Source organism: Sylvia atricapilla, chromosome 3, assembly GCF_009819655.1.
Source record: "Sylvia atricapilla isolate bSylAtr1 chromosome 3, bSylAtr1.pri, whole genome shotgun sequence".
Classification (NCBI taxonomy): Eukaryota; Metazoa; Chordata; class Aves; order Passeriformes; family Sylviidae; genus Sylvia; species Sylvia atricapilla.
Window position 1 is genome coordinate 49,261,397 of NC_089142.1, and position 26,352 is coordinate 49,287,748.

The window sequence follows — 26,352 nt, forward strand, 5'->3', positions numbered from 1 at the left end:
TTCTTACATGGAAAAAACATGACACACCTTTAAGAAGTGCCATTGTGTTCTGGTACGCACACACAGAGCGGGCTTGCTTTCTTGCACCATGTTTTCACTTCCTGAAAGTGGAGTCTTCCCCTCATTACTTTAAGAGTAGACTTAAAAAACATTTCATATTTCTACTGATTAAATTAGCAGTGACTCCTAAAGTAGTTTTAAAAAGCAAACCAAAACCACTTTTAACCCCATTTATTTATGCTGCGTACAACTTGAATAAGTGCTGAACAAACTGCTGTTCAACACAGCACACAGATGAAAATCAAGGCACTTGTTCTATTCTCAGGCTAAAGTGGCTGTTTGAGATTTAAAAACTTTAAAATACTTGCATTTCTTGTAACACACCAAAGTATCCAAATATTATTCATGCTGTTAAGCATTATGCCTTGAATTGTTTTTGTAACTTATTTGGAAACTTACTTGCAACTATTCCTATCTGGTAGATTTCCAATGCAAAACAAGGAAACTTAATAATCTAATCTGAACGGGCTGATTTTTTTTTGCCTTTTTATCTTTGCGTGGAAAGAAAGAAGCAGGCAGCATGTTTCACTTTCCTGCTTCTGCTTCTCCTCCCTTTTTTAATCAGGTATAACAGCCTGAAGATACTACCCTGTACAGAGCATCCATTTCAGCTGATCAATAGATTTAAGCACTCCTATGAAGAACAAGGCGTGTGATGTTAATCTCCTCCACTTCGTTGGCAAGTGGGACACCAGTACAATTCCCAACAAAAGAGTATTTAACCTTAAAAAAAAATGACCCTGTCAATGGCCCTGTGGGTGAAAGAGAGGCTGGTGAAAGGGCAAGAGGGAGGTGTTCCCGGTGTGCCTCTTTTCATCCAGCTGTTTCTTGTACCTGCCAGCAGCAAACAGCTGGGTCTGGAGCACCGTGCCAGTTGCTGTAGTGCTCCTCTGGCTACCAGGCAGCAGGAGGTTAACACTTCTCTGCTGAGCTCCTGTCCCCTCAACCAGCAGTTTGTAAATTCAGCATACGACCTAAGGAGACTACACCTTTTAAAACTCCATGAAAACCACATGGACAAAGGGCCCTCTCAGCAAACACCTCCTACCTAACCTCAGCCAACAAATTACGTTCTTCTTCGTTTCCCCAAAGCATAAATTCTGTAATTTAACTACCACCATGCAGAAGTAACTACACTTTAGCAAACTTTATGTTTTTAATTTTAGGTCACTATTCCTAAAGAAATTCAAACTCTGAAAAGAAGTTTAAATTAAGCTCAGGAAGGCCAAGAGCTGGAATACTTAGTTTTACTCCCAAACACCATTCTGAAGCTCAGTGCAAGAAGGCCTTGTGTTCATTTCCATGTGTTAAATATAGGTAAAAGCATTTAGTGCTGCTTTGTGCCTTGAAGAAAGATAGTTTTCACACTTAAGTCTTATTAACACCCTATCTAATAAGAAATGTAACACTAGTGCTTGCACAGCAGGTATGTACCATTTTCTTAATGAGTGAACCAAAAAGAATTTTTTTGATTTATCACAGAAAGCACTACCTCTTCTTTAAAAAAATTAAAAATTTTAAAAAATTTAAAAATTAAACAATCTGCCGCAACATCGATTTGTACTAATCTTAAAAATACAAAACCATCAATGTTTCTATTTCATTTTAAAATACCTTTTCAGTCAAATATTTTGATCAAATGGAAATCCAATATTCAAAGAAGAGCCTGTTCTGTGATGTATTGTTACACTGCATTATTACAAATTACAACATTAACATCAAGTATCTACTTGAATATGTAACATCACTAAGTGGTCTGTTCCATTTCAATAGCTTCCAAAATGTATTTTGCCTTTCCAGCTGAATGAAATCCTGAAAAAACTGTATTCATTACCAGTAAGTCATACAAAAGTAATTACCTGTACAAAAAAATGAACCAGTACACTGTCACTGGGTATCAAAAAATAGCTTTTCTTCCTCCACCTGGACAGTATCAAGAAACATCAGCAGGCAGCCAGGTTACAAACAGTGACTTCAGAAACTTCTCCCTTGACTGTAAACACTTTCAGTGTGAGAAGAGCAATACCAACTGCATTTTTAGCTGCCAGTGTATAACAAGCCTTCATGTGGAGTGCACAGGATGATAAGCTCAGCAGAGGCACTGGAGACCACCCCAGCCACCACTAGCGATGTGCTCACAAACACTGCTGACAGCTTGAGCCCCAGGAGGTGGGCTGCAACTTTGCAGCATTTTTACTGACATAGCAAGCCTGGAAAAAAACACTGTAACTTAGATGGCCTTTAAGCAGCTGATCAAAAGGCTCTGAGAGGAGATGTAAACAACAGCTAAAGATGTTTCTATTTTAATTTCTTACCCCCTTGGGAGATCACCACCTCTGCAGGAGAGCTGCCAGAGTGGGATGGTGAGCCCATGCCTCAGTTCCTATCTGTATCCCATCTTTGCTGCAGCAGCAGGTGAACACACACTAACATCCTATATCAAGCCAGGGAACCCAGTGCCAACTTCCATCACTGAAATGCCACCACAGGTACTGGCCAGAGTGCCAAGGGACAGGAAAACCTTCAATCACTGCAATTCCTCATTCTGTTGCAATAGAGGAATTAACAGCGTTACAGAATCTGTTGCAATAGAGGAATTAACAGCCTTATAATCCTCCTGGTACTAGAAACTTAACAGCAGTGAATTGCTATTGAAGCAGTGAATTGCTTAACAGAAGTGAATTGCTATTTAGATTGATAGCAATTTTAATGAGAGGTTATATGTTTAGTGACATAAAGATTCTGGAATTAATGACTTAATAATTTATTATAGGAACAATTTGTATGAGGATTTTAATAGGATTTTACTGCTGAATATTACTACAAGGGGCAGTTTCTCAAAGCTTTATCAACTGGCTTCAAATATGTTGCATTTCTTCACTTGTGATGGAAAAGAAAATCAGCCCAATGCAGCTGACCAATTTTCATCTTGCAATTCACTTCCAAGACCTCACAAGCAGAAAGATATCCTATACAAACAGCAGCCTGGTAAGAAGCTAAGAGAGGAACCTGACAGTAGAAGTGGCTGTTGGCCTCACTGGTCCTTTTCCACTCCAGAGGCATTAAACCTCCTAAATACATTGCCAACTTTGTGTAATACTTTAGGCCAGCTGCCGCTCTTCTCCCCTAGCAGGATTAGCTCCTACATATTTGTGCATAAATAGTGGCTGGACTGAAACCTAACAACTTTACTGAGTAAGTAGCTCTCCTGAAAGCCAGCTTTTACTCTGTAGCTTCAACTTAATCTAATCTAATGAATGCAGCAGGCTCTGGATACTTACCTATCAATCACAAACTCCTTCTGTCTCAGCAGCCCTTCTTTAATTTTCATTAGAGATTCCCAGTTGCTGGAGTCCTGATAGCTGGTAGCTGGGTAACTTGAACGAGATGTTCCAGGTGAAACCTGCGTAAAATAATTGTAGGATTAGTCCCCAAAGCAATGAAAGAAAATAATGTTTTACATATTACGGTATTTGCAAAGTGGTTTGCTCTTACAGAAACCTAAGGACAGTTTCTCAGTTTAATTCAGATTTTCTTTGTATAAAACAACTGGATTTATAAACAAGTTTCTGGAAACAATTTTTTTCAGCCCAGTGTCACTGATTTTATCATTTCTCTACTGAACAACTCATAGCACTAGAAGCAGTTTGGAATGAAAAGCTCATTTAGAATTAACTACATCATCAAAAGGAAGACCACAAGATGTTCATATCCTGCTGCAATCCTTGTATAGCATTTCAAACAACAGGGTCTAGTAACTTCAGACCCACTGGTAACTGCAGTAACAGTTGCTACTGCCACATTCAACTCCCTCCTGTAACATCAGTGTACAGAGAAGGAGAAATTTCCCTTAATGTGTGTGCACTTATAATACAGAATACGGGAATATAATTCTGCCTAAATTGTAAGAGAATAAAATTTTCACAAGTAACAGGTTCCAGGCTTTCTATTAATTTCCATGAAATCTAGGGTTCATGTCTCACAACAAACTGACGGCAACAACTGAACTGAGTGTAAACCAATGACATCATGATTTAGAAGAAGAGTGAAAAAAACGGGGACATTCAATCAAAGAAGCATTTACTACAAATTTATTACAAATATTTGCATCAGGAATTCATGTAAGGGAAGGTTTAAACTAGAGCTTCTGAGATCCAACTGAGGGATCCCAGCATCAGCTGCCATGAAGTATCATTTAATCTTTCACCAGTTTTTTTAATCACTAAATAGATTATTCTTTTTATAATCTGAGAGGCATCCTGGACAAGGCTGTCTTTTTATGTTTTTGAAAAAGAGCAGAAGGAAAAAAGTTAAAACATGGCTATTAAAAAAATAGACTTCAGGCTATTTTTTCTTTTATAGCTCCACAATGTTTTAAATTTCATCTAAAATTACAACAAGCTGTATTAAACCCAAGACATATGATCAACAGTTGAAGAAAGTCAAACAACTGCCAAGCACTCCATGCTTCTGGTCAAAGTTTTACTGTGAATTATAACACTGAATGGAAAGAATTCATTGCTTAAACCCCAATACCATGAGGTACTAAAGTCAGGAGCCAGCTCCTTGCAACTGTAATCCCTTCTGTAACTTTAAAAAGTATTTCTTCCCAATCAGTCTAGTTCAGTTCAATCCCTAGCTTGCCCACTGATGCGTTTTTGTGCGTTTATTCTCTTTTAATTTATAACCAAAACCAGGTAAGATGATAAGACTTACCACTTCAAAAAATCTTTCAAGACTGTCACAACCCCACCTGACCCCACCATTCCCCCAGGTCCAATTTATCTGCTTCAGGGAATATTTCTTTTGCTTAACAAACTGGATAGCTTCAATAGTAAGATCAGTTACAAATGATTAAAGAAACAAAAAAAACCAAAAACCATCAACATTTGTACACATTAAATATTGCATGCCAATTAAAACCAAAATCTATACTGATGACATAATTTTTTTTGTTTTGTTTTGGCAGTGATCTAATAAAATTCAGGAAAGAAACCTAGTCATGACTCTTCCTGTAAGTAACATATATGTAGAGTCTTTACAGCTTAAGGAATCTAAAGTTTATTTTGCCCGAGTTGCTCCATCCAGACCACATCACTCCAAAGCCATCTTTGGTGCTTACAGAATACCTTGGGATTGTCACATACTGTTTTGTATTAGTTATACGTTACTGGCTGAATAGAGAGGCACCACTACAAACCTACTCCAGTGAGAGTCTCTCTTAGTGACCCATTCCATGTCACGCGGCACAAAGTGACAACATCAGGAACTATCATTCGACTTCGTGCTACGAATTTTTTTTCTGTTGCTTTTCCCAATATAGTGCTGATGAATGCTTTCCTACATCCACCTCAACACCATTACGCTAGTCAAAAAAGAAGAAAGAAACAGTCCTTATGGCAACTGGGATTAGATCTCTACTTTCCAGAGCCAGAATTTCTTTCTCTGCTCCAGAGAAAGCTCACAAGCATTTGACATGATAAATAGGAAATATATGGCTTTTTAAAGCCAAATCAATTTATTGAGCATGATGAATTTCATCTTTAAGACTGAACTACAACACTGAAGAGATTAAAGACAACAATTTAAATATGAACCTATGTTAAGTGAAGACATTTTGGAAGTCACTGGTGGTCTCTCTAGGAAAACTATTCAATACAAATCCCTTATTTCAGTCTAGCACCTCTGCAAACAATAATCTGCACTGAAGCTAGAAAAAAACCCTTCAAATTTGGTACAGTAACTAATTACACAAGTCAATTGAATATTGTAGCTACTGAAAAGCAATGCAATGAGTTTTACCATGTTAAGAACAGAGTAATATTTTCTGAATTATATGCCAACAATAGTGTGTTAGTATGGGATTTTTATTAAATCTAAAACAAAAGCCCTCCATAGATGACTCACTGAGATGATTTAACTTTGGAATATACCCAATCCTATGGAGCATATACGTGCTGTATATACATAGGTAACAACAAATAAAATATTACTTTGAATTATAATTGTGAGCTTCAGTTGCTCACTCTGAACAAATGAACACAGCAACAAAAATGTTTGATTCTGATATAATGTTTCATCCAATTAAAAAAAAAAAAAAAGAATATTCTAAAAATACTTCTTAGCACTTCCCAAAATAACAAGACACTTCACTCATTTATGAGCACATGGTGTTGACTACTACAAACAGCTTTCTAGCTGCTTTGAATTGTGTGGTAACACACAGGCAGTCCGCTTACGTGTGAGTATCTTGTCTCCTAAGGATATCAAACCAAATAGTGAGACCAGATACACTTCCAGAGTCATATTTAGAAAGCCATCCACAACTTCAAGCCCTTAACTTGAATCATCCACAACTACAAAACACCATCTGGAAAGACACAGCATTCTTTTCTATCTACCCTACAAAATACAACTATTTTTGTCACCTGGCAGCTCTTCTGAGAGTATCAGCCTTGTCCTGACAACACGTGTTCAGTTAGAACAGTATCCTTTGCACAGGGACATCCAAAGGTTCTCACTAGCTTGTTTTGTGACAAAGGTTTGGCAAACCTGCAAGTCACTGCTGAGGCAAAGTCAGCTGCTGGGGGAAAAAAGAAATCTTTACTATACTAGCCTAGATGCAAATACTTACTGCTGGAACAGACTGCTGGCTGATAGTTTCATGCTTATTATCAGTGAAAAACGATTTTTCTGCGGACAGAGTGTAACAACATTTAGATAACTTAGGTCAAATATGGTGGGTTTTTAATTGTGCTAATTAAAATTATCTTCTCAAGCATGCCCATAGTTTCTGCCAAAAGCAGATCAACGTCTCAGCACACAGAGTAGCCCAGCATTTCATGTGTTACATGCTGTATCATGTAAAATGATGTCATTTACAACATCACGAAGTAAAGGTGAAGTCTAAAAATGGCAATATAATACTTAATCTCAAAAAAACCCCCAAAACCAAACAACCAAAAAACAAAAAGACACACACCCCCCCAAAAACCCCCAAACCCCCCAAAACCCCACCAGAACAACCCAAAAACCCCCAAACCCCCAATGGATTTGAAAGGTTTTTTTCATGAAAGCTGCAGCTTAAATAATTTAGTGCTGTCCATACTGCAACTGTAAATTTTCACAGTCCATAACTAACAACTAGCAGAGCAGCAACAATTATGCCAGGTGAGTGATCCCTTCTGGACAACTGCTTACACTGCCCCACACTATCATAAACTCCTGTCCATAGGGATCATTCTCTTGCTGCATCTTACAGGCATTGCTCAACAGAAAGAGAATTTCTTTCATCCACAACTAACCCAAGGTAAAGAATCAATACAATGTTAGTAGGAGCTAAAGATTCCTTTTTCGACCAACAGTTGAGGAAACAAATATGGGTGACCCCTCAGGCTGTGCCTCAGGGATATCACTTGATGAGTAATGTGGGAGAAAGAAGAGGTGGATGTGGTAGTAGCAAGCCCGAATGCACTCTTGTCACAGAGATGCCTCCTGCCTTATGAATCATCTGTGACAAGAAAAGGTTTAAATCTGCGCAGGCAGAGCAACAGTCACAGAGGAGCTCTGTAACTGCTCCCCACCTTGGATAAGGAAAAATTATTTACCCATCCTTTCCTCCCTGCACAGATTTCTTCCTAACATCAGGCTGAGCTTTTCAGCTCAGAACAGCTCCCATAATTTAGACAATCTCAAAAGATGGTTCATCCTTTTGCAGGCAAAACACAACAGGGATGGTGGCTGTCACGCAGGAAAAGCTATAGAAGGCTTCAACCATGGAATAAAGCCTTCATTTTAAGGCCCTAACTGAAAAGCTGTGCCTTGCAGAAATGCACTAAAAACACAGCCACAAAGCTGAATCCGCCACAACTTAACAGATTCTGAGCTGGGTAGAAAAAGACTACAGACAAGAATTCCTAATTTATGGTATCTGTATCTCACCACTACCTACCTACTGCTCAACTCAGCTCCATCTTTGCCTTTTAGGGAAGATAGTGTTTCTGCTCAGCAGGATATAATCACTACAATTCCTGGCAGCAACACCTAGGCTGTATCACATTTTGCCTATGCTTTCACAAATTTCCAGCAGTCACAGGGGAAAAAACATCTAACAATGTCCTTGCACTTTTATTCCAGCCATGGTATATCTGATGTTCTTTGGGGAAATTCTTTAATGTGGAAAATATCATAAAAATCAAAATTGAAACATTATCAAATTGTGAGGTACTCAGAAACACAGGTGTACTGTAGAGAGGTTGGCACTGCCAACAGCAAAATTAAAATCAGTAAGGCTTGGAAAAAAACCCCAAATATATACTTTACACAGACATGCAGCCTGCAAAGTAGTTAATATGAGAGAGACCACAAGTAACAGGGAAAATACACTTGACGGGAGTCAACAATTTAACCTGCCTGAAAATCAGCTTAATGCAAGTCAGGATTGCCTGTATATGGGATGTCAGGTTACAGAAAAAGGGGGGTGAGGAAAAGGATAAAGCAGTGACTTTAAACAGCTCTGGTATAAACCCAGTTGCAAAAATATGTCTGGTAGTACAATGTGAGAAACCAGAAAGTCACTGGAGCAGTAAAACATGTCCAAAGAGAAACTTTCATGGCTAAAAAGCTTAGAAAGAGTGATTTATGATAAATAGCTAAATGTCACAAAGGCTGAACAGACATGAAAATCAGACAGTAAATACCTTGTTTCTTAGATTGAGAGTCCATGTAAACTAAGGTTGAAGGAATGAAAACTGAGATATGGCAACCTGGGATAAGAGTATCAGAAAACAAACAAACAAAAACCAGCAAACAACAACAAAATACAACCCATAAAACCAACTAAAGAGATGGAGAAAACTAGCAAAATCGTATCACAAACAACTGAGAGAAGATCCAAATTTTAAGATTTTAGAATCTGCGCTGGATGAAGTTTCAAAATTAAAGGGCAAGCCAGTTCTTACTTGATGACATGTCAGGACTTCCTTTGACTCAGGGTTAAATAATGCATTCATACGACTAAGTGAGTAACACACTGACTACACTATGCCAAGAGCAGAATAATCACAGTTAGGCACCAACCTCATTGACAGAAATTCAAGAATCAAAATTCATTTTAAAAGGGACCACCACAAAGATATATAGCCAGAGCTGAACTGCATGGATGTTACATCTGTTGTATGATTTTTAAAGCTTTTCAAATAAAATATTAAAATGCTAATGCTATTTACAGACACCACCACTATCATCACAAAATGTGAGAAAGTGGAAACAATAATAGCATTCATTTGCCTCCTAAAGGCAGCACTCCCTCTAGTAATTACACTTTTACTAGCACATTTGTTCAAACTTCCTTCACAAATGAAATCCCCATTGCACACAGGGCAACACACTAAATTCAGACCTCACAGATTTTACTCTCATAACCCTTGGAGGAATCTGACAGTCCTGCAAGTTACTGCTATTTGTATATTTACTTCTTCCCCAACACTGTTTATACTGCAGCTGAGGTTTCTGAACTTCATCAAGGTCAGGTCTGATAATCACAACAAGGGAAGAAGACATGGTCCCTTTGCACAACAGCTTACAAATGAATTAAGAGCAAAGGATAACAAGTACATGGTTGCTGGGATACGACCAGAGATGGGAGAAAACAAAGGCTAAGGTCAGGTAGCTATTCACCAAGGAGGAAAAAAAATTAAGTAAGAAACAAGAAGGGATTTTTTTTTTTTTTTTACTGATGGCATAGTTACAGGGCTTTGATAGCAACCGCGTGGTCACTTAAATGTGGCATAAACATACGCTGCTATCAAAGGGGGGGGGGGGGGTGTCTGTTCTCCTGCCTCTTCTCACCACTTCAAACATTCATACCTTTCAGCTCCCTCCTGACAGTCCCAGTCCTACACTCTTCCCTCCATCCCACACACATGAAGGTTATTTGAATCTTGGTCAGACTCTTCTCAGATTCATTGCACAAGGCCATGTGAGATCTCGTGCTGGCAAACACTCTTAAGTGGGAAAGCAGTGCACAAGACAACACATTTTGCAATGGTACAGCTTTGTGCTGGATTAGTATGAACATGACCACAAGCTGAATTATCTCAACTCCAGGCACTGCCAAACCCTTCCAAAGTATCAGTGCATAGATTTGAGTATTTTCTTAGCTTCTGAAAAAACCCTATTATGCACTTGCTATGACATTATTAAAGTTACTGGCTGACACCTAGTGTTTACGTAAGAAATAAGTTCAAGACAAGGAACTTGCACATGAAGATGGCATAGCAGAATAAAACCTAAAGCCTCCTGCACTTTATTATTTTTCAAAATAGTCCTGCCTGTGTTGACTCCATGAATTATGACAGCACACACAGGACCAGTAGCACAGTCCCTGCCTACAGTCAGAGACTGCATGTGTAAGATCCTTATGTGTTAAGAATCTGGATTCAGCAGGGGATCCTGAATAAAGCAGAAATATAGCAGGGAATTTGTAGGAGAAGGGAACTGGAATTCTGGTCACTGCCTAATTGGCAAGGTTTTGCTCTTCCTAGCATTCTTGATGGTACTGTGCAAAAGCCTCCAACGACGAAGAAGTCAATAGATAAACTCTGAAAAGTTTGCAAGATCCCTAGGGATGCCCGTTTTAGGGCAGAGACAAGGGCAGTCTCCTAGAAGAGGCTGCAGCCACTCAGCAGTCCTCCCAGACTTTCCTGACTCTCTCATCTCTGTCCCCTAAGCTACTACGTTCCTGAAGGAGTTCCAGCACTCCCAGAGCTGCACATGGGATCATGATACACCCTCCTCTGCTTATCTTCCCCTGAACAACCACACTTCACTTGCTTTCTTGTGTTGTTATAACATTCCTTCATACTCCATGCAACACCAATATTATTTTTGTCATAAATCCTTTCCATTTATATTCTGGCAAATGTTATGAACACAAAACACTTCTAGGTGCCACTTAATATGACGTTAAAAGCAACAGTGCCTGGAATTTTCCACTGATAACAACTGGGTCTCTCCTAAGTATAGAAGCACTTGTTTTATTAAGTGTTCATTTTATCTTCTCACTGCATTGAAATTCCAATGTTCTTCACTATAAAAAAATTTAAACATCTGGAGATGAAAGGGAGCTTCCACAAGAATAACTTTTTCTTTTTTTAATAAAAGCTTTTTGTAAAAGTTTCACTGTTAAATTCATCATTTCTTTTTGTTTCTTGTTCTGTCCTGGAAAGCAAAGTCACTACAGTTATTCAAAAATATCATGGTTATATGTGCTGCATAAATACAGGACATGTTATTCACTAGAAAAAGTTATGAACTGTATAAGTAAGACAGAAGTAACATAGAAAAAAGGAACAGTTGGTAAAAACCAATAATAAATAGAAGAACGTGTAAAATATCTCAGACATCCTCAACCAAGTTCTGATCATTTATAAAAACCTTTAAGTTAAATGCACTTAGCTAATGCCTACAAACACCAGTTTACTGAATGTCAGTTGCGTTGCTCATTGATTACTTACTGTGCCTGCTCATGGCTGAAGTGGATGCAAAAAGTGACCTAGAAAGCAAACAAAAAAGCATCTACTTTTTGCCAGCCTTTGCCAGTTTTGCACAAACTTTGCAAAGATGAACCGAGCCGGCCATCAATCTTGCACAGAAACTAACAGCTCTTCTGTAACAAGAGGGTAACAAAAAGAGAGCACAACTTGGGTGAATATTAGAGGAAAAAAACAACAACCCATACTTACGCAGTAATTGGAGAAGAAAATTTAGAAAAACCCTTTATGCATAGAGCACCAAATTCTCTTAATGAAACATGCAAACATACCAAAAGAGAGGGAAGCCACTATGAATTCAACGTGAAGCAGGAGCATCCAACTGGGGAAAAGTGATGCTCTGCAATTTCTGTATTAAGGGTTCTGATTTTTCAAATGGAAGTTGTCGAAATTCATTGAAGGGTGTTGGCCCCTAAACCAGAAAACTGAGCCTCTCCTTTCTTGCATTCCATTTGCTTCAGCTTTTCATGAATTTACAAGAAACATGAGCCATGTGTGTAACACTCCACATAATTAACTGAAGTTTCAAAGAAACAAAAAAAATCCCACAAAAATAAATCAGAAACATTCAGAATATATATATTAGAACAAATCCAAGTATTCCCACAAACTCAAGAAAGTACATTTTATTTAAAAACAATAATCCAGAACTGGTCTCTGTGAGCGTTTGCAGAAAGAATACAATGAAATTACTGGAACATGTGCTTCAAGTTTTGCAGATTCAACTTCTGTGCATCTTATAGCTGATGGGGAAGGAATGATTAGATAATACACTCTTTTCCACTTCCTTTTAGGCTGATAAACCAGAATTGTTAGCAGTAACAAAGACATCCCCTCATACATACCTTTATTCTTCTCCAGCTTTTATTACCATGAACATAGATTTTAAAAAACAAGGAAAAAAGACAAGGATACTCTAAAAACAGTGGCAAGTGTAGGATTTAGTAAAGCCGCCTTAGTGGGGATTGGCAGACTAAACTGAGTTTTTTACTAAAACAGTCTTGTGCAGAGTTAATAAGATCTGTGGCCATCATTTACATTCACTGGTGACTACCTTGAAAAACTTCCAGAGATGGGAAAATTAGAGACAATCATGTTTTCTGTTCCAACTCCAGGAACTCTTCCCAGGAGGAACGAGCTGCTTCAGCCAGTAAAGCAAGCAGAACAGCACATGGACCTACTGTGAAGATTAAATTGTTTCAAGCAGGGATTCTACCACCATCCCTGTATAGCATCACATATATATCATCACATAGACATTTCAGTCACTTGCCTCAGAATTTTGAAAAATAAAAAAAAAGGAATTCTTTTTCTTTTTTTAACTCACAAGGAGACACCATGTACTTGCATGACTCTCTGAATTTCAGACGCATTTACAAAGGCTCTGCACCTCTGGGCAAATCAGATCCTGGAATCTCAAAAGTCAGACATTTGAAAATCCTAGCCTGAAACTTCTGCATCACTGATAAACAGAAGAAATGTTGTTAATTCAACACTGGACTGTGTGTGAAAGCAGCAACCACACAACCACGGAAGGTAGTCACATAATTTGTGTGTGCAGTAAGTGACGGATATTTGAACTGTTTGGCTTCAATCCAGATTGAACCTTTTCCACTTGAGTTTATGAGGGGTACTTGAAACACACTTGTCTCTAGCAAAAGCAGCAGTATGATGTAAGGGTGCATCCAAACATCCGTGTCAGTGTGTGAAGGTGTTTTCCTTCCTTACAAGATAAACTCGGGGGAGCCCTAGCACCTTCTTTATATAGGCAGAAAGGGTAGAAGTTCACACTAAAAAAATAAATATCACTTTCATCACCAGCCATTGGTACTTGTCACTTGTAGGTCTTGAAATTTCTTAAAAAGAAACTAGACTTATTCTCATTCTACAGAGAGGTAACTGAGACAAGAACAAAGACCACTTGTCTCTTCAAACAGCACCAAAACAGCAGATTCTCTAGTGTGGCAACCATTTTGTAGGCAAAACATTAGTTTTAACAGACACAACTGAGACTATTTCTGCTTAAAGAAACATAATTGAATTGAGGGAGGCTCCTTTAGAAGTTGGGAAAATTCACGCTTCAGAACAAACTACCTTTATTTTCACTTTTTTATCCACAGAGATGTCAATAATAAAGTTCTATCAAGTACTCCCATAACCAATTGATACAGAAGACTGTATTTTGAAACAATAGAGCCAATTCAGATTCAAGAAAGGCCAAAAAAAGAGGAAAGCAAATAGTTTCTTCCATAAGAATCGACTCATAAAAGAAGGAAAAAAGCTTTCCACATCACCTCAGTGGTTAGGAAGCTATAGACAAAACAGTCTGTGAGATTACACTTGACAGAGCTTCCATGCTCCAGAGACCGACAACACAACTTCCATGAGAAAGCACCTGCCTGGAACAGAGTACATAGTCAGAAAAAAATCTGCAATGCCAGGAAATCTTTTCTTGCTAGTCAGAGCTGGTCTGAACCATGGAGTTAAGCCATGTTTTTATTTGGCACATTCTGCAAAAAAATAAAAAAAAATATGGAATTCTGTATCTCAAATTCTCAGGTAATGAATTTCAGGATCCTAGTTTTCTGGGGTGCTTTTTTGTTGAATGTTTTTTTTTCCTGCGAAAGTAATTCTGAATCAGCACTCCATTTCCAAAAAAGGAAAAGATATTCTGCTACTTAAATAAACTTCAGTGATTTCTGATGAAGTAAAAAAAGCCCTCAGTGTTTTAGCTATGAATTGCATGAAACAAAGATACAAAGCAACAGATAGCTGACACTCACCATGGGAATTAGTCTTATTTATAGTCATTCAATAGAGGGAAGAGGGAAAAAAAACCCCAAACTTCAGAGCAATGGACAGAAGAAGTGAAGACAAGACACACACCATTCTGTAACACCAAACAAGAGAAAGAAAGGTGTATCTTGCTCCCACTTCTCTAAACAGGGCCACAGGAAAATTAGCCTGAAAACTTTAAAACCCTGATTTATGCCAACTGCATGTCGATCTGAATGAAGATCCCCATGAGGCAAGATGTTGAGCCCACTGGTCTACCTGCTGCCCCTTGACATTACCTGAGGGTGATCATTGCAATAATACGCACAAGACAATCTTTCAGCTCCTAAATTATGCCAAAACATCCATCATTTGGGCAATATTTGTGTATTTCTGTTGAAACAACTTTCAGCTGAAGATAAGTGGCAGCAAAACCTAAAGCCCAATCATTTCTCCTCAATTCTGCAGTTACGCTTTCAAGTGGAGATAATCCAGCACCACCACTTGGCAAGTGAAACGTGGTATCTCTCCTTCATGTGCCTTTGTCCCGCTGTTCATCTATCACTCACAACATGTCAAATAACACACCTAATCTCTGTGCTTCCCAGAACAGTTTATCTGAAAGACACTCAACACAGTTTCTTAGGTAGAAGGATCTCGGCACACCACCTAAAGCACATTGTTCAGCTTAACCAATTGAGAACACTAGTAAGCACTAAAACACAGTGTTCCCAGGCATTTCATAGAAATAAAGAACCTTCAGTGTAATGAAGATCATTGAATTTCCTATCCTGTCTCATGTTGCTATTTTGAAGACACTTGGCATCACTGAAGATAACTGCTTCTAGTAAATTATTTGATGACCTTCATTAAACTAGTAAAAAGGTAAAACTTCATTGCTGTGAAAGCCACCAGGTATTTACAAGCACACAGCTTTTTGTGTTGTCAATATTTTATCACAAAATAAACCACCTGCATGGGTCAAGCCTGTGTTCATTGCATTGTCTCCACGTGAAATAAGTGCTTCCTAACGGGGTTTGGGAAGAGGAAGGACATAGCCGATTTTCAGAGCATGAGCCAGGCAAAACTTCTTGTTTCCCTTCTCTTCTAACACTGGGTCAAAGCAACAAAGACAATAAACAGGCGTGACCCACTTCTGCCCCTGCAAATTTAATGGTTTAAGGTTCATGCCAGTAACAGCAACTGAAATGAAAACATTCAAGATGACCTTTCAAAAAATGTCTTTGGTCAGTAACAAATCAGATGACTAGTACTATCAGAGCATTCACCATTCCCAAAATGAGAAATATTTCAAACCAATTTTTCTATTAATTTATTTTGTACTCTTTTCCTAATCACTTTGCAATAGTGTGCTTTACAAGCTGCTGCCTCAAAAAGTAATTTCATCTTGTTTGTAAAGAGGAAAAAAATGTGGAGATCAAACTAATTTAATGTCTGTCCAATGGTCAGGAAAAGCAAATATGTCTTGTCTCAGAGGAGAAAAACATGATGCAAAGCCTAGATTTCTCAGCAGAGCTGTTTCCTATAACAGTGACGAAGACCATAAGTCTCACTATACAAAAGGAGGAATCTGCAGCCTCAGAAAGGCAACTTCCTCCACATAAATCCAGAAGATATTGAGATTACAGATGTAAGTGAGATTCACTGAAGTCAGATAATCATTAAAGGAGGCATCAGTAAAAGATATAAGCAATTGGGTCATGAGTCTATCAAATTCAAGTAAAAAACCTCAAATGCATTTAAAAAGTTATTATCTCTCAATTGATTATGCTGTCACCTTATCTGGTGTGATTCTGGAACCAGCACTGAAAATACTGATTTTTCTGTACTTTTAAAGGAAGGAAAAACTCACATTTCCCTTTGGGATGTATTAGGCTTGCAGCACAAATTTAACTGAAGGATACATTAGCTGGGCCCTTTCTATTAGAGAACAGTAAGAAGGATCCTGTAAGCCACATCTGCTAATACCTGGATGGCTACAAGCAATCACACATTGCAGAATCAGGCCAGAAAACTACTGGTTACATAAAGAGAAGATCTCATCTTAGAGTTCAGCTTCAATACCAAACTCTGCTAATCTGTCCCACATACACGCAAATTAATGCACATTTGTGGGAGCATTCACTTCTCCCTTCTGTGTGTATTTCATTACTGTTAAACCAAACATGCCAACACAAGAACTTCTGCCATGTGAGATCACCGAGGGGCACTTTCACAGTGTGAGAGAAAACTGCATCAGCATCATGAAACAACTCGCTAACTGGAGGACTCAGACTTACTGCTGAATTTCTTCACCTGTTTATTAAAATAATTGGGCTTGGGTCACAGTCCATTTCTATACAGTCATGATTATCAGCAGACCAGATAGTGACACCTCAAACTCTTTACAGATTATACAGGTGGCCTAGTGTCTATAGCTGGAATTTTGAAAACTAGCACAGTAAAAGCCAAAAATAATCCAGGAAATTATTACCAGTGTGAATAGAAATCTTATGATTGTTATTTAAATCAAGGAGCTGTTACGCTGAAGTACAACACATCTCTTTTTAGACATTATCCCAAACATCAACCGGATCTCTAAATAATTTCTGAGAAGAAACATGTTCTAGTAGGAACATGAATCTAGTAGTAGATTCCTGATCCCCTGGAGAACGCCCAGATCATCTCCATTTAAGGTCAAGCATGCAACAGCTGCACATTTTTGTTCTCAGAACAAAATGCAGCAGACCAAAACCTCCAATACAGATTCCTTTTTTAAAGTTTTCCTTTCTGATATCCATGGGAGTCTGGACCTGTTCACCCAGCAGTGAATGAAAACAGTACAATGATGTGCTCATATATCGTGTCTGTACTTGTCAGACTTGACATGTCCCATAAGCTGTACTTTGGCATCTGCCTCAGAACCCCACCAAAACCTCCATGAGTTACATGAGGAAATGACAACTAGCCTGAACTAGAAAAATGTTCTCAAGAGAGTGTTCCTAAACAAGCTTGTTTTTAGAGAAACAACATCAATACAAGATCTACAATACTCATGTGGTCTGAACTTGTACATGTTATTGTTATTTGGCAAATACATTTCCACTTAAAATTCTTATTGGAGTTGACATTTAGAGAAGACATGATTTATGTTTCTGATGAAATCCTAGTATTTTTTCAGTCCCTTAATTTGTACATTTAAGTAACACTCTTTAAAATAGAGACCAAGCTATGACTGTGTCAGCAGCTCACAAAAACCTCCCAACTCTCTTAAGGTATCTTGTTTCTAAAAAGCTCCAATTTATCAACAAAAAGAGCCAAGAATTTGGAGTAGTGTAACTAAATAACATGACAATTTTACATCGATTTGGTAAAAGGGAGGATTGGCATTGCGGCTGTTGCAGCGCTGGGTGTTGGACTTCATAACAAAATATAGAGGGTGAATTTCAATAGTACAAGTTTCATAAACTTCACTTTTCTTGGATGACAGCATACAATAAAAATATGAAGTTTCCCCCCATAAAAAAGCCAAATACAGTTTGCTTGACTGTGAAAGATTTATAATGTTAATAATACCATTATAAGTAAATTATGAAACACTTTGCACCAGTAAAGAACCATCACTCCTCACTGTGAAGATATTCAATTAACTTTCAAGTGAAATATGTGACCCCAGACTTCCTGGGTTTGATACTAAAGGATAACTGAAGGCAGGCAGATTTATTATAGTTAAACCAAGTTGCCAACTTCAACTGTGATACGACAAATCTGCAGAAGAGCTAAACCATATTTACAAAAGTAAAAACAGAGCTCAATTTGAAACAGGATTGTACACCACCCCTGAAGCCCTTCTGTCTCTGGTTTGAATGATGTACCGCAGCAGGGCTTCTAGGGAACAAAAAACCCAAACTAAAGTAAACACCACCACCCCCCCACCCCACTCCCCACCGTCTGGGCTCCTGCTTAAAGCCAAGCACTCATCTATACTAAACAATTATTGTCAAAACTGAATCTGTAAGTGTTCAGAGTCAGACTGAGCTTCTGTATTTTTGCCTGCAATTTCCAAATCAGGAAAAGGCACACACTGTCAGTTGCATCCACATAGAAAGCCTGATGCTGGATGCTCTCACTTGATAGCTTAATCCTTTTGCATCCAGTAAATCCTTCACTTCCCCAATGCACAAAACCTACTCTGTATATGCACTGTGTTGCCACTTCTCAACACAGGAAAGTATACGTAAGATAACCTGTAAAATAGCATCAAGCAGCTACTCCTATTCAAATAAAGAGAAAGGGTTCCCAAAAAAGTCACTTAAATAGTTTCCAGCCGAAGAAAGTGGGAGGGGAAGAAAAAATGTGGAAGTGTATTTTAAAGATGAATACTTCAAAATATATAGGAATGAAAAATTTCAGAGATGAATTTACATATGCCAGATTTGGGAAAAACAATCCTCTAACCCACTCATTGAAAACTGAAAGAGACTTGAAATACAGAAAAGTTATTTCAGTTTAAGCACAGGGAGAAGAAAGATGATATTGGGAAGCATTCATCACACACTATAAACTGAATACCAGCTATGTAACAGAATTACCAAAACTATATATATTGAAAGTGTAATTTAAAAAATACCTTGGACAAAAGAAACTCATTCCAAGTCAAACACCCACAAGAAATGTGTCGGCCCTCACTATTCATGTTTTTTTAGGAAGAAGAAACATTGCTGTAGCAAAAGTAACACATCCAAAGCAGCTCCCTGAGTAAGCTCCCATTTAAATTCCTGTTTAAAAAAAGGCAGGGTGTCAGGGAGCAGCTCCCTTTGCTACCCCACTGAAGCATGCAGCTTCCCAGATTCCCTCATCCTGTGATTGAGCAGGTGTCTCCCTCTGGCACATAGCTCTTTTCACAAAAGGAAAGGTGCTGCCCATGCTTAATATTGCTGGGAACAAGTTTAGAGGAGCCACGGCCTGTGTCAGAAGGCAAATAGGACCAATCAACTTGTGAGCTGCTGAGTGACACTGCGAGTCCTGCCTCTGAAACTTTTGTTATTTTTTCCCCTCAGCCTACTTCAATTGTTTCCACAACTTGGTCACAGACTCGGACAAGTTGCCAGAGATCTACAGGCACGTCCCAGAGCCCCGAGCAAGCTCCTCTCTGCTTCACTAAGTCACACCAGGGGTAAGGAACCTCTCTTCTGTGTAATCTTTTAATTCTTGCAGGAAGGCACGCTGCAGCTACTTTTGAACAAAAAATTCCTCTACTCAAATTAACAGCTGGTTTTAACTGTTTATAAAAAAAAAAAAAATAGGCATTATAGCTCTGAGTCAAAGATATACTGCTGTGTTGCTGTGTGAGGTGTCTTTCAGCAACAGAAAAGGCAACATAATTTCCTATATGTTAATGGAACACCTGCGGTCCTTGGGTAGATGATTTATACAGGTGGCACTGCACAAGAAGGTGAGAAGGTTTCATCAGGTTTCTCACACCTTTATTTTCCTTTTAAATTTAATACCTTTCGCGTGTTTCTTCTTTTGTTTGTTTGGTTCAGGTTTTTAATCCCAAATCTACAAAGAGAATAATTCTCTTGAAGTTTCGTAGAGGCATTCTTTTTCCCAAAGCTGTCTATTCACAGACCAGCAAGAGTAAAGAAACCCTTTCACCACTAACTCTGTAAAACGTTTTTCTGATCTAACACATTGAGAGAGCAAACCTTTTTTTTTCACTGTATGATGAAAAATTACCCTTAATTTAAAAATTTAAGTGATCTATAGCAGTACTAGAACTAAAATTATATCATGTTACTCTAAGTGCAGTTCAAGCTTCAGAATCCATGCAGTGTTTTTGCTCTGACATCCATTAAAAGTTTATTTTCTCTTGTTGTTCATTGTAACTAACACAGTTGTCTTAGATTGCTTCTAATAACAGAAAAATAATTTAGCTAGAATTTGTAACATCATGAACTGAATTTCAAATGCAGAAAATAATCCATTTATTTCTAAGGGAAGCACAGACATGTTGTACAATGAAATACAATCCCAGCTTTAAAATCACTGAAAAAAAGGTGCACCTCAGAGAAACATGTCACATAGAGAACATTAAATATTTATATATACAAATATTTTAAAAAGAAATGATTCATGAGTATGTATGTCTCTAAGGTACTTATGCTCCTTACAATCATGTTCTCCCCTTCCATCAGCTCACACCTTACTACTTATGTCTACATATGGTTCTGCTTATAACAGAGACAAACCTAATACAGGCTTTTAATTCTGTGAGGTGTGTTTTCCCTCTTAGTGAACAGATACACCTAATTCCTTTTCCTATTACTGACTGGTAGGCATCAGGCAAAGATACATCCAGGTTTTCTTGCTCAGCAGCCTGGTGGCAGTTTTGAATATTCAAGTGAGAGAAATGTCTGGACATGCTGTTACTCCTAAGGCAAACAATCTGTTACAGAGTTCTCTAGAAGCTGTCTGCAGTAGGCAGAAGCTGCTCTTCAGACCCCCCAGTGCCTACAAAGAGCAAGAAGATTCCGAGACAAATTTTTTTTTTTTTTGAAGGCTGAAGTTATACATAAAATGCATTTTCAAGTCAAGAGAGAAGTTCAGGTTTATTCTACCACCCAGAGAATCTTTCCCTTCTACTACAAATATGCAGACCTTTAAAAATACAGATTTTATGCATACACACATAGACTGAACATACACACAGACATTTAACTGCTGTAGGCAGCTCTTCACTGGAAGAATGCACCCCACAGCTACAGCAGGTTAGCTGCCCCATCATCTCAATTTTATCCTGTTAGAGTTCAGTAATTTAATGTGGATGAGAGAGTGGCTCAGCTGTTAAATTTAAAAATTTCACACTTTTAACATCCCATGCCACAGACATCCAAACCCTGAGAAACAACCCACAGTCATGACAGAGGCATGTGCTACAGGGCAGGTGATAAGTGTTACAAACCAATGTGAAATTAGGCACTTAATTTACAGCAGGCAATTTTCGTTGTGTGTTTTTTTGTTTTTTGTTTGTGTTTTTTTTAACTACTCATTTGTCAAGATGACAATGCAATTGTTATTTAAGAGATATTCAGATTAATCTATTACTCACATTTTTATTTCTAAAAGCTGCATTTATTTCTTATCCTCTGAGGAAGTTAGGAATATATTGCCTCCATTTTTCAACAGGAAACTCACTGAAATCAGTTTGTCACTGGTAGCGTGAAGGTTGTTTTCACTGCTTTTTCAGACCATCAGCAAACAAAAATGTACGGGATACAGAACTGTACAGAATGTACAGAACTACAGCAGCAACTTTTTGTTTGCTTTAAGAATAATTTAATTTAGAAATAAGAAAGTATCCCAGCTAGAGAAATTAAAAAATCCCACAGGGAAGTAAAGTTTTGTTCCTACAGACAAAACTACAAAACAATAGAACTGAAGACTGATTTTGCTTTCTTGAGATCCAAAAAAGGCTTAACTGGACCTTCCTGGCATCAAGTAACTTCTCAGAACCTGAATTCATCTACTATATCCTTCTCAATCATATTATATCATTCTCAATCACAGACAAAGAGTAAAGAGAAAGATAAAATGAGTCTTGTTTTCCTGTTACCAGCACTTCTCAAACTATGAGCTGAATTGTTGCTTTTTTCCCTATCCCAAGGAAATGTTTCTTCCATATAATTGAAAAATTGCATTATATGACACAAATCAGAGCCTAAATCTTCAATCAACGTAACTTTATAGTACTTTTTCCATCACTGTGTTTACGGTTAGTAAGACTTCTTTTTTCAACAGATAGAAGTGAATTACTGGGGTTTTGGGACAGGTCATTGTAAAAATCTATGCAATAGACTTATGTAACGTAACACTAACAGCCCCTCAGGGCTTCACTTGGTCATGCAGAACTGCAAGAATTCAAGTAAGTCAAACCTCTTCTGTTCCACTGATATCACTGCTGCATTTAGTGAAGCTATGACAGGAAACAGGCTGTGGCATTTCCAACGGAGCCAGATTTGTCCCGTGTGACTTTAAGGGAGTCAATGCAGTTGCACCAGGAATGAGCATGGCCCAGTGTTTTCGCTTCGGTCACATACCCCCTCTCATTGTGAAGGGCACCCAGGAACAAAGATAAAAATAACCTAATACAAATCAGGGAAACAGTCACATGTCAGTGAAGTGGGAAGCAATAATTGTGATCAGTGACTCATTCCAAAGTATGGGGTATAGGGGATTCCCTACATAGCAACATCCAGGGTCAGCCACCAGACCTCCTGCAGATTCACTCTGTGAATCTCTGTGCCTTAGACAAGCCTTGCATGTCCATTAACAGCATTGATAAAACAAAACTGCACAGCAATGCAGCCAACTGTTCCTCATATGTGATGCTCAGTCTTGCCACACGAGTCACACTTTGTGACTTCTAAAAAACACCAAATACAATTTGCCCTTCTGCTGCACTTTTGTTTCAAGCAGTGGTGTGTGCATGCACAATTCTTCTTTATATTGGCCTAAAACACGGGGACTGAACAGCAGAGAGCAGCTGCTATTTGTGACAATGATCAGTCTTTGCTTCTGTGTAATTGTTTTCCAAGCTGTTCATTTTGACCTTGATAGCCACCCATATGCAGCTGGGTTACTGAATGTGTTTCTCTTTCTGCACACTTTAGGTGGGTGACAGCACCATGGAGGATTGACAAGCAAGGTATGTGTTTATTAGTTGAACTTGAGCACTTGTTAAGACAAACTTGTTGAAATACAGACACAGAATTGGCATCCTTTGCTTACAAGAAAACTTATCCCACAGACAGGAGTAGGAGGTTAAACAACACATAGATGTATCAAAAACTTCCAAAACCACATAGACTATTAAATCAAGAAACTCAATCTATTCTATCCTCTCCTCATCCCTTCCCTACAATGTCTTCTAGCTGTATGAGATGCAGAGATTCTGACTTATGCTACCTTTGATTTTTTAAGATCCTTTTGTATCTCCTTCTGGTCATATATGACCAAATATCTATTTTGGTCTTGCATCTGTGATGCCCAATGAGATAATATTGCTTTTTATGGAAGGACTTCAGAGCCCCAGGGCCTTGCCCCTTGAGTCATGCAAGTGAAACACAGGCAGCAACACAGCAGTGTAGGTGCCAGCACAAGTGCAGTTACACCTAATACAATGCACGTGAAATGGAATTTACATATATTCTGCATGTACATAGGTACACACTGACGCTGTTCCAATCCTTCTGTGGGTCCCCCCCAAAAAAAGAAAACTCATCAGGAAAGATAAATGTTGCAGCAGCAGGTCACACACAGCCCAAAGACCAAGAGTTGCACACACCTGACACTGAAAAAATGACATAAAATGCTGTGATGAAGTCACACACAGGAAATGCTGTTCTCTGGGCAGTGTCTGTCACAGAAGCTGGCTACACAAACTCTTCTCTATCCATGTAAATCCATTTGTGGTTCATCTACTGGGACTTGTCTGCAAGAAGATAAACAGTCTAATGCACTTCAGCCTGTACTGGGCTGGGAGAATAAATGTGCATTCAGCCAAGAGACTTCCCAATCTCTGTGCGTGTCTTGCTTTTACTGCACTTGGGACAGACTGTGACCAGCAAAGAGCTAAGGAGAATGTACTTGGCAAGCATTTTAACTGCTTAAATAGATGAAAACAGGTACAGCAAAAAGTCAAACAAAGATGAAAAATTGTAGTCACTCCACAAGTATATTCTGGTATATGTTTGGGGTTTTTTGCAATAAAGTTAAGATCAACTACAGCTCAAAAAATTATAACAAAAATCTGAAGTTCAATTTGAGAAGGAGATGTCATCATATGGAATCCTCTAAAGGTATGAAGATAACCATGTACAATCTGATTGCTTTTGAAAGTCTCTCTTAAATACCAACCCTGTCACTGAAAACACATGCATTCTGTTCATACAGTACCATTTAATTCTACAGCCCAACATGGAGAGATTAAAAAAGGAAGAGCCTGAAACTTTTGTTTCCTCATAAGGTTTTTCCATTTTAGCCAGATATAAAGACAAATTCACGGGCAACAAAATATCTCTGATTCAGTCAGGATCATCATGTAATTTGGGCAGCAGACATCTAAGAAACTGTTTTCCTTTATGTGGCATATATATTTTCTTATTTCCAAGAAAAAAATAATGAAGTGGTAATAAGGAAAGGCCTTCTGTGAAATATAAGAACACAATATAAATTCATAAAATGTTTAGGGGTAAGTGCGGCTTTAGGAACAAAGTTTGACAAATGCATATATCACCATTATTTTAAAAACCAAGTTTTCACATTGTGACAGCACCTACATTCAGAATCAAACTCACCATGAGCTAAACAAGCATATATCAAAGCCAGCTTCTTGCCACGGAAGGTTTCTACAGAAGGGTTTTAAAGTTGCAACTACTTATTTTGAGTTTTAAAGAAACTGATATCCTGTCCTTCCACCTGCCACTAAAATGGAGGAAAATACACTTTAAATGTAATGCTCACTTAAAAGACAAAGTTGTGTAAATACTTTGTTTTGTTCCTCACAGCAGTACTCTGCGTTTTGCACCCATGCTTGTAATACATTGTCCTACACGCAAAAAAAAAAAAAAAAAGATTTAGTCCTTACTCTGTCTCATCTGTTGAGAACTGTGCTACTAAAATTCCCTACAGCAGTGATGCATTAGGTTTTAACTGCTCACCTTAAAGAACTTTTTCTTGGACTGGAAATACTTCAGCAAGATTTCTTTTCTTCCCATCCAGAAAAAAGTACTGGTAAATCAGATTATCTGCCCGGTCAGTACCAGCCAGAAGGACTATCCAGATCTCCTGCCGAAAGGTCTGTGACCCTACTCTTATCATCAAGCCTTCACATGTGCTTGAACAAATAAAGCAGAGGGGTGTGTGTGGAAAGGCAATCAGCCACAGCCCTTTCAGAGAGTGTAAAATAGAGAGCTTAGGAAGGATCTAAGCAATAACCTGGGCAAAATCCAGATATCCACAATTTCCATAGTATAGTTACTCAACACTGCTAAGAAGAAGGTGCTCAGTAGCCTTCAGGAGGAGATGCATAATACAGCACAAACGTGAAGTTAAACCTCCAAAGTTTTAAAGCCCTGTTTTAAACTGTTTATTTCAGACTTTTTAGAACGTTAAAACAATCTCCATTTGCACTCATAAAAACACTTCTGCACTTCTAACTCTCTGCTTTCCTGCTTTCCAGCTCCTCAAAGGCTGTCCAAAGCAAAGAGAAGATATTAGGCACTTTGCACTGCTCCTGACCACTGCTCTTCTTTCCTGCACTCCTAAAACCTCTGATTTGTGCCCTCTGCTTTCTTGTTGCCATGGAGAAGGTCCAACACATGACCCGCTCCGCTCTGAGGAGAGCCTCAACTATTGAGGTCAACCCACAAGCACGCCAAAGGCTCCAAGAGCTCTTTGTGAATTTCTGCCTGATTTTAATTTGCCTCTTGCTGATCTGTATCATTGTGATGCTTCTCTGAAGTTCCAGCACTTCTCTGCCCTGTCCTCTAGGAAAGTCACCTCAGGGGGAAGAGACCTACGCATGCAACTCCCAGTGCAAGGATCCTCATGTGACAGAGGCTAGCACTCGGACTAGAGGGTGTGCCAACCAGTGCTCTGTTATCTCACTGCCTGCTACATGTATTAAAAACCATTTTCTGTGCAGAACAGTGTTTAAAACCTGTAGTTACAAAGTTGTGCATGACAATTTGTCAGTCTCAGTCAAGAGATGTCTTTACTACGTGGGGTAAAGCATCAGTAAATCAGATTATCTGCTCTGATCAGTAACAGCCAGCAGCAGGTAAATTCAATGTTTTAGTCAGATAAACACCACCATCACTTTTTGGGGGCGTGTTTTTAGGTTTCTCTGAAAATCTTTAAGCCCTTGGAAGGGTTCCAAATTCAGACCATGCCTGCCCAAAGA

At 38.5% G+C, this 26,352-nt stretch overlaps 2 protein-coding genes across 4 annotated transcripts in view; one reads left to right on the top strand and one right to left on the bottom strand.

Moving 5' to 3' along the window:
* Positions 1-26,352, bottom strand: part of CEP85L (centrosomal protein 85 like) — a 103,040-nt gene that overhangs the window by 21,873 nt on the left and 54,815 nt on the right. The window contains exon 4 of the mRNA XM_066315302.1: positions 3,342-3,463. Within this exon, the coding sequence (XP_066171399.1) occupies positions 3,342-3,463 (122 nt within the window). The remainder of the gene's footprint in view (positions 1-3,341; positions 3,464-26,352) is intronic.
* On the top strand, positions 19,349-26,096 carry PLN (phospholamban). 3 transcript variants are annotated; one of them, XM_066315308.1, is made up of 3 exons: positions 19,349-19,563; positions 23,060-23,094; positions 25,630-26,096. In XM_066315308.1, exon 3 carries the CDS (start codon positions 25,751-25,753, stop codon positions 25,907-25,909), a length of 159 nt encoding a protein of 52 aa, XP_066171405.1. In that variant the 5' UTR covers positions 19,349-19,563; positions 23,060-23,094; positions 25,630-25,750; the 3' UTR covers positions 25,910-26,096. The 3 variants fall into 3 exon arrangements, with proteins under 3 accessions (XP_066171405.1, XP_066171406.1, XP_066171407.1); XM_066315309.1 differs by lacking the exon at positions 19,349-19,563 and adding an exon at positions 21,948-21,963; XM_066315310.1 differs by lacking the exon at positions 19,349-19,563 and adding an exon at positions 22,276-22,311.

Bases quoted from the DNA above. Each gene is read 5' to 3' on its own strand.
- PLN (XM_066315308.1), top strand. From the start codon at position 25,751: ATGGAGAAGGTCCAACACATGACCCGCTCCGCTCTGAGGAGAGCCTCA.